The 14,873-nt window shown below is 42.4% G+C and overlaps 1 protein-coding gene across 1 annotated transcript; it reads left to right on the top strand.

Annotated features, from left to right (window-relative positions):
* The first annotated feature begins 1,144 nt into the window (after window positions 1–1,144).
* LOC141126438 (olfactory receptor 52A1-like) lies at window positions 1,145–2,119 on the top strand. Its single transcript, XM_073612378.1, has one exon. It carries the CDS (start codon window positions 1,145–1,147, stop codon window positions 2,117–2,119), a length of 975 nt encoding a protein of 324 aa, XP_073468479.1.
* Window positions 2,120–14,873: the final 12,754 nt, after the last annotated feature.

Raw genomic sequence — 14,873 nt, 5'->3', positions numbered from 1 at the left:
CAGAGGTGTGCTGGGGGGTGCAGGGGTGTGCTGGGGGGGTATGGAGGATGCTGGGAGGTGCAGAGCTGTGAGGGGGGTGCAAAGGTGTGCTGGGGGGGTGCAGAGGTGTGCTGGGGGTTGAAGAGGTGTGTGGGGGGTACAGAGGTGTGCTGGGGGGATGCAGAGGTGTGTGGGGAAGTGCAGAGGTGTGCTGGTGGGATGCAGAGGTGTGTGGGGGGTGCAGAGGTGTTATCCCTCCATCGTTATCCCTCCACCATTATCCCTCCATCGTTATCCCTCCATCGTTACCCCTTCACTATTATCCCTCCACCATTATCCCTCCAACGCTATCCCTCCAATGTTATTCCTCCACTGTTATCCCTCCACCATTATCTCTCCATCGTTATCCCTCAATCATTATCTCTCCACTGTTATCCCTCCATCGTTATCCTTCCAATGTCCATTGTGTCTGGTATAGAAAGTGAGGGGACATCCTATATTATAGATTTTTCTCCAGAATTGGAATTAAGGGGAAACCTTCCAATGGGGCACCTGTTTAGGAGGAGATTTCATCTCACTTTGGAGAGATTTAGTCTGATTTCCTGTCATGTCACCAGGAGGTCTGCCTTATCCCCACCCCCCACATTCATACCACAGCCACAATCACTGAGATCACATTTATTTTAGTCCCCAGCCTGGCTGTCACTTGACTTGAACTCAAGTGGATGGTGGATCCAACTGTCCCTCCTTTTGGAATCTAATCCCTCTGTCTCTGTTTTTTCCTTGGTTGTCCCTCTTTCTCCGCAGTTGTCCCTCTTTGATACTTAGTTGTCCCACTTTGATGCTTAGTTGTCCCTTTTTGGTGGGTGTGGCGGGGGTTCTTCCTTTGCCTATATAATGAATGATGTCCCTTTTTGTCATTTCAGAATGTTGGGAGGTCTATTGTGAGGGAGAGGGGAGTGTCATGTGTCCCCCCATATGTGGACATTCTGGACATTTTTTGTGGTTCCTGCAGCAGAAGAACTCAGAGAAGGGAAGAACAGGTTCATATTTTTCCACTTCTATCCATATTTAATTTGTAATTCTAGAGCTTCCTTCCTATTAGGCGACAAAACCCTCCAGTATACTAATCCCCCATAGAGATCTGTGGTCTTCAGTGTAGAAGATGATCAGCAAAGGAATCCAGAACATGAAAGTCAATGGCACATTCTATCCCACCTCATTCATCCTGGTTGGGATTCCTGGACTAGAAGGAGCTTATAAGTGGGTAGGTGCCGTTGTTTGCTTATGTTATGTCCTGGCATTGTTGGGAAATATGATGCTCCTAGCGGTCATCTCAGCGTCTTCTGGCCTCCACAAGCCTATGTTTATTTTCCTTTCTATGTTGGCCTCCAATGATGCTCTTCTGTCCACAAGCATTGCCCCACAAATGCTGTCTGTCTTCTGGTTCCAGAAGAGACACATTAGTTTTGAGTCATGTCTCCTCCAGATGTTCTTCCTCCATTCTTTCACCAGCTTGGAGTCAGGACTTTTGCTTGGTATGGCATTTGACCGTTATATCGCCATCTGTCAGCCGCTCAGGTATGGGTCCATAATGAACAATACCATCATCGTTAAACTGGTCATCTTCTTACTGCTCAGAGCGGTCACTTTGTTTTCTCCCTGCATAATTTTGATACAGAGATTTCCAGCATTTAGAACCAACATTGTGCCCCATTCATACTGTGTGCACATGGCGATTGTGAAACTTGCTGCTGCCGACATCAGAATAAACAGCGCTTTGGGGTTGACTGTGGCATTTGCAGTCTTGGGAGTAGATCTGCTGTTCATCCTGGTATCCTACTGTGCCATCTTCCACGCCGTCTTCAGCCTTCCATCCAAAGACGCCCGACTGAAAACCTTTAACACCTGCATACCTCATATGAGCGTTTTTCTAAGTTTTCATGGTCTGGCCCTCTTCACTTTCCTGTCCCACCGCTATGGCGGTAAAAGGATTGTACCTTATGTTCACATAGTTCTAGCAGATACGTACCTTCTAGTCCCACCCATGCTAAATCCAATTATTTATGGAGTGAAGACAAAACTGATTCGAGAGCAAGTCTGGAAAGCTTTGCATAAATGTCAAAGCACTCTCATGTAAAGTGACTGAATCTGTAGAACTGATGTATGTTTGTCCTGCTGGTTCCCAGTTCACCCAATAAATGGTAACTGGAAAATTTGAAATACAAACATTTACTTATTCAAATTCAGTGCTCAGCTTCACCTTATTCAGCCTCAATTCCCTTGTTGTGCCCACCACTACTATGTTTCCTACCCAACCAACCACCTGTCCTTCACATTTTATACAACAGATGATTAGAATCTTTCCTAGGTTATGTATGATGAAGGTGATGATCCTGCATGCCCACTACAGTTGAATCATTGCCTGCAGCCTTCCTATTACAATGATAGGTGGTGGGCAGGCAAAACATTTATGACAGACAGGTGGTTGGAAGGTAGGTAAGTAGGGACTACACTGTGTCTTGTCTGGATCCTGCCCACCACTACCATCTGTATTTAGCTACCTGGCATATTCCGTGTGCCATGCTAAAGGCCTCCTCTTGCCAACTGTAGGTACAGGCAGGGAAGTGGGCAGCATCCTTGACACCACTATAATAAGGTGTCCAACTCCCTCATCACATGCATAGTAGTGATCAAAGCAATTATTGTAAATATTAACTGCATTATACTGAAGATGAAATGTGTGAGCGAATGATGGACAGGTAGACCTGCCAGATCTCAGTAATAGGGATCTCAACTATGGCTTGGTAAACACCAAAGAGCACTGTGGTCACCTTTATATAAAAGTATATTCACAGAGGAGACAAAGCAAGGTCCAAGAGTATATGAGTGAAAAAATGACCAATTGTTTTTCTACAGTTACTCCTATAACCCCACAGCCTTGTAGTTGTATAGATTATCTGCCACTAGTTTTTATATATATATATATATATATATATATATATATATATATATATATATACACACACACACTGTATACATACACACACACAGATTTTTTTTACAGTGTAGGGCCCTTGTAAAGAAACTGTCCATAGAGTTATAAGAGATGATCTGGAAAAGCCAGTTGGGTGCTGGTAGTACATGTGGGCTTGATGCCTCTGATTCCCATTACACACCACAAGCGTCAGAGATGAGGTCAGGTTATTTATACCATCACCACAAATAAAATACACCACATTTAAGTATAAGGGAACTTGTCTTCTCTAAGACCTGGAGGATCTCTTGGTTGGGGCTTTGGGTTCAGGTCAACCATGAAACTGACTAGAACCCAAACGTCTTGCAGTTTCCAAAACTGACAAATGAAATGGCCAGATTTGGCCAGTTGGCCCGCCTGGCAACCCTCCAGCTGCTGCAAAGTCATACAATTAGTGGCAGAATTACTACTGTCATTAAATGAGAACTCCCCACCTGTTGGTTGCTAGGATGCTGGCCCTCAGGCTGCATGGCATCATTGGTTGCTAGGATAAAGGCAGATGCACATTGTCATAGGTTGCTAGGATGCAGATGGCCGACTGAACCCAAGTAACCAATGATGCTATGTGGCTCAGTCACTTGCAATATGGCCTTGAAAAAGGCCAGGAAATTTAAAAAAAAAAAAAGAATCAGTTCCCATAGACTTTAGTTAAGTTGGGAGCTATGTTCAAGCTTGTGGGTTTCAGGCTTCAGTAGTGGTAATAAAAATTACTCTTTCAAACCTGATAAGTTAGGCTGGGTTCACACCTATGCAAATTGGAATTTGCATAGCAGGAGAATGTGACCGGCTCCCTATGGAGCCGGTTCACATATCTCCGGGGCGGCTGTGGAGTGCACTGCACAGAAACGCTGTGCATCTTTGGCTTCGTTTTAGAGCCGAATTCAGGCAAAGATTTGTCCCTGAACCGGAGAATAGGGACGCACAGCATTCCTGTGCGATCCGCAGCCGGTTCCAGTGTTAACTCAAGCCTGAGTCTTAAGAGAGGGATCTGATTATATGATTACTTTAACTTACAAGAGAAATGTGGGCAAGGAATATCAGGGGCCAGTCTTTTGTCATTGCCCATTTCCTGGTGTTTATGTTGGAGATGACCAGCCTCTGCTCAGTTAATGTTGTGTGACTTCTCAGTCATTCTCCCTGGTTCCTTAGCATCAATAAAGCTTTCATGTGATCCCCTACTGTGATGTTGTCACTAAGGGAGGCCCAGCATAGGACTAGTACGTCCTCTTCTGTGGGCTCCAGGCTCCAACTTGGGGAATTATTAGGATACCAAATGCTGATATGGTGTGACCAATCCATGTAACTGCACAAATAAGACTGGACCCAAGGCAACTGCAATTAAAATCAGATTTATCAATAACATGGGAAGTGACAAAACCATCCAACACCATAAGCAGTATACAAGCAATAGTGAAACACACATGACAAGTTAAACCCAGTGAAAAACTATGAAACTAACAGCTAACTATAATAAACTATATACAAAGCAAGGGGAGGGGTTGGTAAGGCCGGATAAGGCAGTTGGGGCAAGAAACAGCGGGTGTGATGAATCAGATAGGGGAAGGCAGAGTGAGAACAAGAGGAACAAGCAGAGGCAGAAGGTGCAGGGGAATAAGTTCAAGGCAGCAGGGGTCAGGGTAGCAGGAACAGATGCAGGATCACGGGTTCATAGGCAGCAGGATCAGGATGTTTGGCACACAGAGCAGAATGCTGAGGAATTGTGGGAAGATGGAAGCGGGGCTAAACACCCTCCCAGAAGCCAGCATCAGGTGAGGCAAATTGCTGGTATCTGCTGGCTACTGGGAGACACCTGCTGGTAGACAAGGGGACTACACCCTTCAGAACCAGGAACAACAAAACAGCCAGCAGATGATCCAGTTTCTGACAGGGAGCCTGTGTCAGATTTGGACACCGAGCTCCCTCTAAATTTTGGCAGCCATTTTTGGGTTCAGGAGAGCTTTATATAATTTTTTTCTGTGTCAGAAAGGGCCCCAGGGTAGGACGTGTATATAGGGATAGGAACCCACCTAGTAGGGACAGCTCTGGAACAGACTCAGTCCACGAGTCGGGATTAGGAATGAGCCAAACACCCCCCTGGTTCAGTTCGCAGCAGAACATGCGAACAGACAAAAAAAATTGTGCGAATATGCAAACACCGTTGAAGTCTATGGGACACAAACGTGAAAAATCAAAAATGTTAATTTTAAAGGCTTATATGCAAGTTATTGTCATAAAAAGTGTTTGGGGACCCAGGTCCTTCCCCAGGGGACATGGATCAATGCAAAAAAAAGTTTTAAAAACGGCAGTTTTTTCGGGAGCAGTGATTTTAATAATGCTTAAAATGAAACAATAAAAGTGTAATATCCCTTTAAATTTCATACCCGGGGGTGTCTATAGTATGCCTGTAAAGCGGCGCATGTTTCCCGTGTTTAGAACAGTCTGACAGCAAAATGACATATCAAAGGAAAAAAAGTCATTTAAAACTACTCGCGGTTATTAATGAATTGCCGGTCCGACAATACACATAAAAGTTCATTGATAAAAACGGCATGGGAATTCCCCACAGGGGAACCCCGAACGAAAATTTAAAAAAAAATGGTGTGGGGGGTCCCCCTAAATTCCATACCAGGCCCTTCAGGTCTGGTATGGATATTAAAGGGAACCCCGGCCAAAATTTAAAAAAAAATGGCGTGGGGTCCCTCTCAAAATCTATACCAGACCCTTCAGGTCTGGTATGGATTTTAAGGGGAACCCCGTGCCAAAATAAAAAAAAAAAAATGGTGTGGGGTCCCCCCAAAAATCCATACCAGACCCTTATCCGAGCACGCAACCTGGCAGGGTGCAGGCAAAGAGGGGGGACGAGACAGCGCCCCCCCTCCTGAACCGTACCAGGCCACATTCCCTCAACATTGGGAGGGTGCTTTGGGGTAGCCCCCCAAAGCACCTTGTCTCCATGTTGATGGGGACAAGGGCCTCATGCTCACAACCCTTGCCCGGTGGTTGTGGGGGTCTGCGGGCGGGAGGCTTATCGGAATCTGGAAGCCCCCTTTAACAAGGGGACCCCCAGATCCTGCCCCCCTGTGTGAAACCTACCATTTCACTAAAAAACAGTCAAAAATGTTAAAAATGACAAGAGACAGTTTTTGACAATTCCTTTATTTAAATGCTTCTTCTTTCTTCTATCTTCTATCTTCTTTCTTCTTTCTTCTATCTTCTATCTTCTTTCTTCTATCTTTCTTCGGTTTCTTCCTCCATCTTCTTCTTCTTCTGGTTCTTCTGGTTCTTCCTCCGGTGTTCTCGTCCGGCATCTTCCTCCATGGCGTCTTCTTCCCTTCTTCTTCTCGGGCCGCTCCGCATCCATGATGGGAGGCTCCCGTTGTGTGATGCTTCTCGTCTTCTGACGGTTCTTAAATAACGGAGGGTGGGGCCACCCGGTGACCCGCCCCCCTCTGATACACGGGAAATGCCACAGGGAAGTCCCCATCAAGTCCCCGTGCGTCAGAGGGGGGCTTTTATGTGTATTGTCGGACTGGCAATTCATTGATAGCCGCGAGTAGTTTTAAATGACTTTTTTTCCTTTGAAATGTCATTTTGCTGTCAGATTGTTCTAAACGCGGAAACATGCGCCCCTTCAAAGGCATACTATAGACACCCCCCAGGTACAAAATTTAAAGGAATATTACACTTTTATTGTTTCACTTTAAGCATTATTAAAATCACTGCTCACGAAAAAACGTCAGTTTTTAAAACTTTTTTTTTGCATTGATGACAATACCATGTATATAAGCCCTTAAAATTAGCACTTTTGATTTCTCCCATAGACTTTTAAAGGGTGTTCCGCGGCTTTCGAATTTGCCGCGAACACCCCAAATTGTTCGCTGTTTGGCGAACTGGCTAACAGTCGATGTTCGAGTCGAACATGAGTTCGACTCGAACTCGAAGCTCATCCCTAATCACCAGTAACAAAGTAGATAAATATACCTGCCTACAAGTATTTTATACAAGTTGTAGCAAGGTCCCAGGCCTCCTTTAGTCTAATGAGAACCTCCAGAGCCTAGAGCTGCTGACATCCTTCCGAATAGAGTGGGTTGTGAGGCATAATGGGTGAAGCGTAAGGTAGATTCATGGGCACCAGACACTTCTTGAATGCAAAGAGATTTTATTTCTCCTGAACAGAACTGTGGGAGAGAGGGTTTAGGGCCAGGACACCCTTAGGTAGTTGCAATGTTAATTGGCAGACCGAGTCATCTACAGGTAGACAGCCATGCAGGGAAAGGCACCCAGCAAGACACCACATCTGCATGTGTAGAAATGCTGTCTCCTATGGCAACAGTCTTAGAACAGTTCCTAACACAAGTTGTAATGAACTCTTTACTTTCTCTACAGTCACTTCTTGTAGGTACTCAACCCACTGAGCTCCCAGTCTCTCCCTCACTAGACTAGATAATTCACTGCCACTGAATCCCTTGAGCTTCTCCAATCTCCACTTTAGTATCTTCCTCAAGCGTCATCCCTGCCTCTCTGCTGGGTCCCTAGCTTGGCACTTTAGATACCTCTCAAGAATCACCCCACTGGCTTGCTAGGTCCCTGGCTTGACACACAAGGCTGCTCTGTAAGCATCACCTCCACTGGTTGGGTCCCTGGCTTGACACTTGCTGAAGTTTCCCGATTCTTCACCGTCCCCGGTTGATGAGAATACTGCTCCGGTACTTGCTTCAGCTACTCACAGTGGTCCCTGGTAATAGGGTAGAAGGCCCCTTAGTGGCGACAGCTTCCCCTCTACCCCCAACCATGACAGGTTCTCCGGCAGAAGCGTCACTTCCTGTTGGACTGGAAGCCGCAATCCCAACCCTACACTGCTCTCTTGCTTCTGGATAGACCCTCAGACAGCCTGGCAGCCAGATATGCCCAGGATAGGCCCAATCTCCGGCCTAGCAACCGGGGAATACAACACACGTCCACCCAGACAGCCGTCCAGGTGGCACAGACCCCTAATCACCTGACTCCGCCCAAATATATAGGCTCTCCCAGCAGGCCTAGGGATCCAAGAAAACCCCTGTCCATTGGCTGAGATATCCTATATACTCCTAATCTGTCCTTTCTTTGCCCTTGTCTTATCTAATGTCACCAGATGCCTGCCCACCTAGCGGCAGAAGAGAGAAGGGCAGCAATTCTAGACTTAGCCAAGGTAACTACACCTGGCAGGTAAGTTTAGGAGCAACCCGGCCTAAACTTCAGGGTGCTACACAAAAAATACACAAATCATTAAAAAAAAAAAGAGGTCATTATTTTTACTGAAAAGCCCCCCAAAATACTGCAGTGAATACATGCACAATATCAGATCACTAGGACTGTCAGCTACATTTCCAAATGAATCCACAAAAGCCATTTCATTCATCAGAAATGTAATATTCCATTATTGTCATTTATTTCATAGGCCCCAAATATAAGTACTCAGTGTAATACGTCATTAGTTTGATGTTATACACTGGGGGGTATACCGGGGATAGCTGTCATGACCCCGGTATATTTTTACATAGTGGGCAATCCTCTTTCACATAAAAGTGGTCCCGCAGGCGGATTCGCCACCCCCCTCCCACCGCTTCCCGGTCGTTTTCCCCGCTTACCATAAGCCATCAGTACTGGTGAAAACGACCCGATCCTGTGGAGTGATGGGCAGGAAGTCGAGTGAGGACAAGATGGCCCCCTCTCTACTCTATGCCCCTGGAGGACCGGAGCGACGTCTGAAGCCTAACGGCTTTATAGGGCCAATTTTTTTATTAGCAAATATAAAATTACATTTTTTTTGTTTACATTCCTTGTGATAGGAATAAAAGTGTTTAAAAACATTTTTTTTAAGGGACAGTGTAAAAATAAAAAATATAAAAAGTTAAATAAATAAGAAAAAAAGAAAATGTAAAGCGTCCCCTCCCCCGTGCAGAAGCAAACGGATACGTAAGTCATGCCCACATATGTAAATGATGTTCAACCCACACATGTGAGGTATCACCGCGATCGTTATAGTGAAAGCAATCATTCCAGCACTAGACCTCCTCTGTAACTCCAAACAGGTAACCTGTAAAAAATTTTAAAGCGTTGCCTATAGAGATTTTTAAGCACCATAGTTTTTCGCCATTCCACGAGCGCGCGCAATTTTGAAGCGTGTCATGTTAGGTATCTATTTACTCGGCGTAACATTATCGTTCATATTATACAAAAATATTGGGCTAACTTTACTGTTTTGTTTTTTTTTTTTATTCATGAAAGTGTATTTTTTTCCCCAAAAAAATTGCGTTTGAAACACCGCTGCACAAATACCGTGTGACATAAAATATTGCAACAACCGCCATTTTATTCTCTAGGGTCTCTGCTAAAAAAAGATATAAAATATTTGGGTGTTCTAAGTAAGTTTCTAGCAAAAGATACTGATTGTTACTTGTAAACAACAAATGTCAGACAAAGGCCTGGTCCTTAACTGGTTAAGCACTTTGAATATGATAAATTTTCTATCGGACTCTCACCGACCTTTTCAAAACCAAGAATGAATATTAGAGCGTATTCATTGAAAATTGGAAAACGAACATTAGAGGTTCTTTTTTTCACTGAAACCTTTTCTAGGTTGCATTTTTAATGCAATCCAAACTATCTGTTTCAAAATCACACATCAATATTAAGGTCTATTTATTTTAACTGAAAAAGACCAGAAATCTGGTGATTACTATACAGGATCTGCACAGGTTTCCAATACTTTGATTTGGTCGCATTTTAAATAGGATTCAAAGCAGCTAATTTTATGATGAGAAATCCATATTGGAGAGTAATATTATTGCTGGAAAACCCCCCCATAATAGTGCAGTGATTACATACACAGGACCACGTGCTGACCAGGCCTTTCCTGACATTTATTGTTTACAACTTTAAATCTGTATTTTTTATAAACATTATATACAGGGGCCTCTCATGAAATCATCAAAAAGTAAATTTATTTCAGTAATTCAATTCAAAAAGTGAAACTCGTATGCAGATGAAATGAAGGCCGATATCAAAGCAACCTGGACTTCCATAACACCTCAGCAGTGCCACAGGCTGATCTCCTCCATGCCACGCCGCATTGATGCCGTAATTCATGCAAAAGGAGCCCCGACCAAGTATTGAGGGCATACTATACTGTACATGGACAGACTTCTCACTAAGACAACATTTCTGTATTAAAAATCCTTTTATTTTTTGTTTAATGGTCTTATGTAATATTCTAACTTTATAAGATACAAAATTTTGGGTTTTCAACTAGCTAGAAGCCATAATCATCAAAAAAAAAGGAATGCTTGATATATATCACTCTGTGTGTAACACATCTATATAAAATATATGAGTTTCACTTTTTGAGTTGAATTACTGAAATAAATGAACCTTTTGATGGTATTCAAATTTTATGAGATGCACCTGTATATATATATATTTTTGAAGAGACCCTAGAGAATAAAATGGCGATCCTTGCAATATTTTGTGTCACACTGTATTTGCACAGCAGTCTTTCAAACGCAATTTTTTGGGGAAAAAAAATGCACTTTAATGAAAAAAAAAACAAAAAAACAAAACACTAGTGTTATCCCAAATTATTTGTATAATGTGAAAGATGATGTAATGCCGAGAAAATAGATACCTAACATGTCATGCTTTTAAAATTGTGCGTGCTCATGGAATGGGGGCAAACTACGATACTTAAAATCTTCACAGGTGACGATTGAAAATGTTTTACAGGTTACCAGTTTAGAGTTACAAAAGGCGTCTAGTGCTAGAATTATTGATGTTGGTCTAACAATCACAGTGATACCTCATATGTGTGGTTTGAGCATCGTTTACATATGCAGGCATGACTTACGTATGCGTTTGCTTCTGGGGATTGGGCGCTTTTAAAAAAAAAATGTTTTTTTTTTTTTTTTTTTTTTTTACATTGTCCCTTTATTTTATTTTTTATCACTTTTATTCTTATTACAAGGAATGTAAATAGCCCTTGTAATAGAAATAAGCATGACTTTATTGATAGCCCTGGGGTCAAAAGACCTCAGATCTATCATTTAGCCTTAAAAGTAAAAACAAAAAAAAAGACACTTTGACTTAAAAAAAAAAAAAAAAAATTGTCTCTCTAAGCCTGAGAACTGGAAGTGACACTCAGGTCCTCCAAGGGCATAGAGCCGAGTGGGGGGGGGGGGGGGCTATCTTGCCCTCATTTGTCTTCCTGCCTACCCATCGCCAGCATTGGATCAGTTCCGGGCTTACCGACGGCTCCGACCCACAGCAGCCATTTTAAAATCAAGATTTTACCAGTGGAGTATATTTATTTGGTTGTAAAGTCCCCAAACAAATACTGTGACTAGGCAGCATGTTCAACTGGAACAACACAATTAAAAATCAAGAAATCAGCATTAGAGTTTATTTATTTCAACAAAACAAACGGAGCCGAATTGAAAAAATCCCCAATGTTCAAAAATGCAGATTTTGGCGTTTTGAATACTTTTAAGTATTAATAATCAAGATTAAAAATCAAGAAATCAGCATTATAGGGCGTACACACGGTCGGACTTTGTTCGGACATTCCGACAACAAAATCCTAGGATTTTTTCCGACAGATGTTGGCTCAAACTTGTCTTGCATACACACGGTCACACAAAGTTGTCGGAAAATCCGATCGTTCTGAACGCGGTGACGTAAAACACGTACGTCGGGACTATAAACGGGGCAGTGGCCAATAGCTTTCATCTCTTTATTTATTCTGAGCATGCGTGGCACTTTGTCCGTCGGATTTGTGTACACACGATCGGAATTTCCGACAACGGATTTTGTTGTCGGAAAATTTTATCTCCTGCTCTAAAACTTTGTGTGTCGGAAAATCTGATGGAAAATGTCCGATGGAGCCTACACACGGTCGGAATTTCCGACAACACGCTCCGATCGGACATTTTCCATCGGAAAATCCGACCGTGTGTACGGGGCATTAGAGTTTATTTATTTCTCAGAAAAAGCCCCAAAAACATTGCAATGAGCATGTATACAGCATCTCATCTGACAAAACCAAATTTTAAACAGGGCCTACAACAGCCATTCTGAAATCAAGGATTAATATTAGAGGGTATTTATTTCAGTGAAAAAAAAAGAAAAAAAAACCTAAAATATTAAAGTGGGTACTTGCACAGTGTTTAAATACTTTTTAAATGAATAAATGAATAAATCAACATTACAGTGTTTATATTTCTCAGAGAAAAAGCCTACAATACATTTTAGTGAATATGTGCAAATTATTTCATCCCTTTAACAAGGCGGCATTTTCAACAATATAAATGGCGGCCGTTACTTCTTTTTTTTTATAACTTGTATTTTATTGAAAATTTTCAGATACATCCAAAAAAAAGGGGAAAACATCAACATACAGTCTTCAGTTGCACGTCATACAGAGAAAGAACATACGCTTCCAATTGCGAGGGCAAACAGACGTGTACATCCAAATGAGGTACAGAGATATAAAAAAGGAAACATAGAAAAGGAAAATGAACAGCTAGTTGTACATTCAATACTTGAGTCTTTTCTACCAGAAGCAGGTGGACAGAGTTCTGGAGATAAGAGTGGGTACGAGTTGAGATGTGCAAAGCCATATAGGACTGAGGTGTCAAAGAAAATTAGGCATCTTCCCTGTTGTTATGGACAGTGAAGTAATTGCCAGACCATTGTTCCTAATTTTTACTGACAGTCTACTGACTGGAATGGTACCAGCTGATTAGAGAAAAGCCAATGTAGCACCAATATTTAAAAAGGGGCCCAAAATACATCCCTGGGAATTACAGACCAGTTAGCCTAACATCAATAGTATATAAACTCTTGGAGGGGATGATAAGGGACTATATACTAGATTTTAGTAATGAGAACGGTATCATTAGCAGTAATCAGCATGGATTCATGAAGAATCGTTCTTGCCAAACCAATCTATTAACCTTCTATGAGGAGGTAAGTTGCCATCTAGATAAAGGAAGGCCCGTAGATGTGGTGTATCTGGATTTTGCAAAAGCATTTGACACAGTTCCCCATAAATGTTTACTGTACAAAATAAGGTCCATTGGCATGGACCATAGGGTGAGTACATGGATTGAAAACTGGCTACAAGGGCGAGTTCAGAGGGTGGTGATAAATGGGGAGTACTCAGAATGGTCAGGGGTGGGTAGTGGGGTCCCCCAGGGTTCTGTGCTGGGACCAATCCTATTTAATTTGTTCATAAACGACCTGGAGGATGGGATAAACAGTTCAATCTCTGTATTTGCAGACTATACTAAGCTAAGCAGGGCAATAACTTCTCCGCAGGACGTGGAAACCTTGCAAGAAGATCTGAACAAATTAATGGGGTGGGCGATTACATGGCAAATGAGGTTCAATGTAGAAAAATGTAAAATAATGCATTTGGGTGGCAAAAATATGAAGGCAATCTATACACTGGGGGGAGAACCTCTGGGGGAATCTAGGATGGAAAAGGACCTGGGGGTCCTAGTAGATGATAGGCTCAGCAATGGCATGCAATGCCAAGCTGCTGCTAACAAAGCAAACAGAATATTGGCATTAAAAAGGGGATCAACTCCAGAGATAAGATGATAATTCTCCCGCTCTACAAGACTCTGGTCCGGCCGCACCTGGAGTATGCTGTCCAGTTCTGGGCACCAGTCCTCAGGAAGGATGTACTGAAAATGGAGCGAGTACAAAGAAGGGCAACAAAGCTAATAAAGGGTCTGGATGATCTTAGTTATGAGGAAAGGTTGCGAGCACTGAACTTATTCTCTCTGGAGAAGAGACGCTTGAGAGGGGATATGATTTCAATATATAAATACTGTACTGGTGACCCCACAATAGGGATAAAACTTTTTTGCGGAAGGTAGTTGAACAAGACACGTGGCCACTCATTAAAATTAGAAGAAAATATTTTTAACCTTAAGCTACGTAGAGGGTTCTTTACTGTAAGAGTGGCAAGGATGTGGAATTCCCTTCCACAGGCGGTGGTCTCAGCAGGGGGCATCGATAGTTTAAAAATAAATTAGATAAGCACCTGAACGACCGCAACATACAGGGATATACAATGTAATACTGACATATAATCACACACATAGGTTGGACTTGATGGAATTCTGTCTTTTTTCAACCTCACCTACTATGTAACTATGAAGCCAGGCCAGGACAAAGGTTAGGGATAAGAAACCAGTGCATTTAGATATTGGGGAGCTTCTGGAATCTTCTAGCCAAAGGGACCAAAGATAAAGGAATTAATTTATTGTGAGGTGGGCCTTAGTGAACATGTGTTCCATCAAGCAGTTTTCATTAAGGATGGTAATCACATATTGGAGACAGTGTTGCCAACCTACCAGATTGAAATTTACTGACACAACACCCAAAATTTACTGTCACAGCTCAGTTTTTACTGACATTTCCATAAGTTAAAAAATTTGTTTTAAGAGCAAATTTCAGTACAGTGAGGGGGGGAGGGGGGTATTTGACCCTCTGCTGATTTTGTACGTTTGCCCACTGACAAAGATCAGTCTATAATTTTAATGGTCGGTTTATTTTAACAGTGAGAGACAGAATAACAACAAAAATATCCAGAAAAACGCATTTGAAAAAAGATATTAATTGTTTTGCATCTTAATGAGTGAAAAAAGTATTTGACCCCTTTCACAAAACATGACTTAGTACTTTGTGGAGAAACCCTTGTTGGCAATCACAGAGGTCAGACGTTTCTTGTAGTTGAGAAACATGAACAAACCTATTGTGCAAACAGCGCTTGCCAATCTCCCAAAAAGTTAATTAGTAGGTAGTAAATAAATTG

Source organism: Aquarana catesbeiana, linkage group LG02 (genome assembly GCF_042186555.1).
Source record: "Aquarana catesbeiana isolate 2022-GZ linkage group LG02, ASM4218655v1, whole genome shotgun sequence".
NCBI classification, from domain to species: Eukaryota; Metazoa; Chordata; class Amphibia; order Anura; family Ranidae; genus Aquarana; species Aquarana catesbeiana.
Note: the sequence above shows the minus strand (reverse complement) of the source record. Positions and strands in the feature narration are given on the sequence as shown.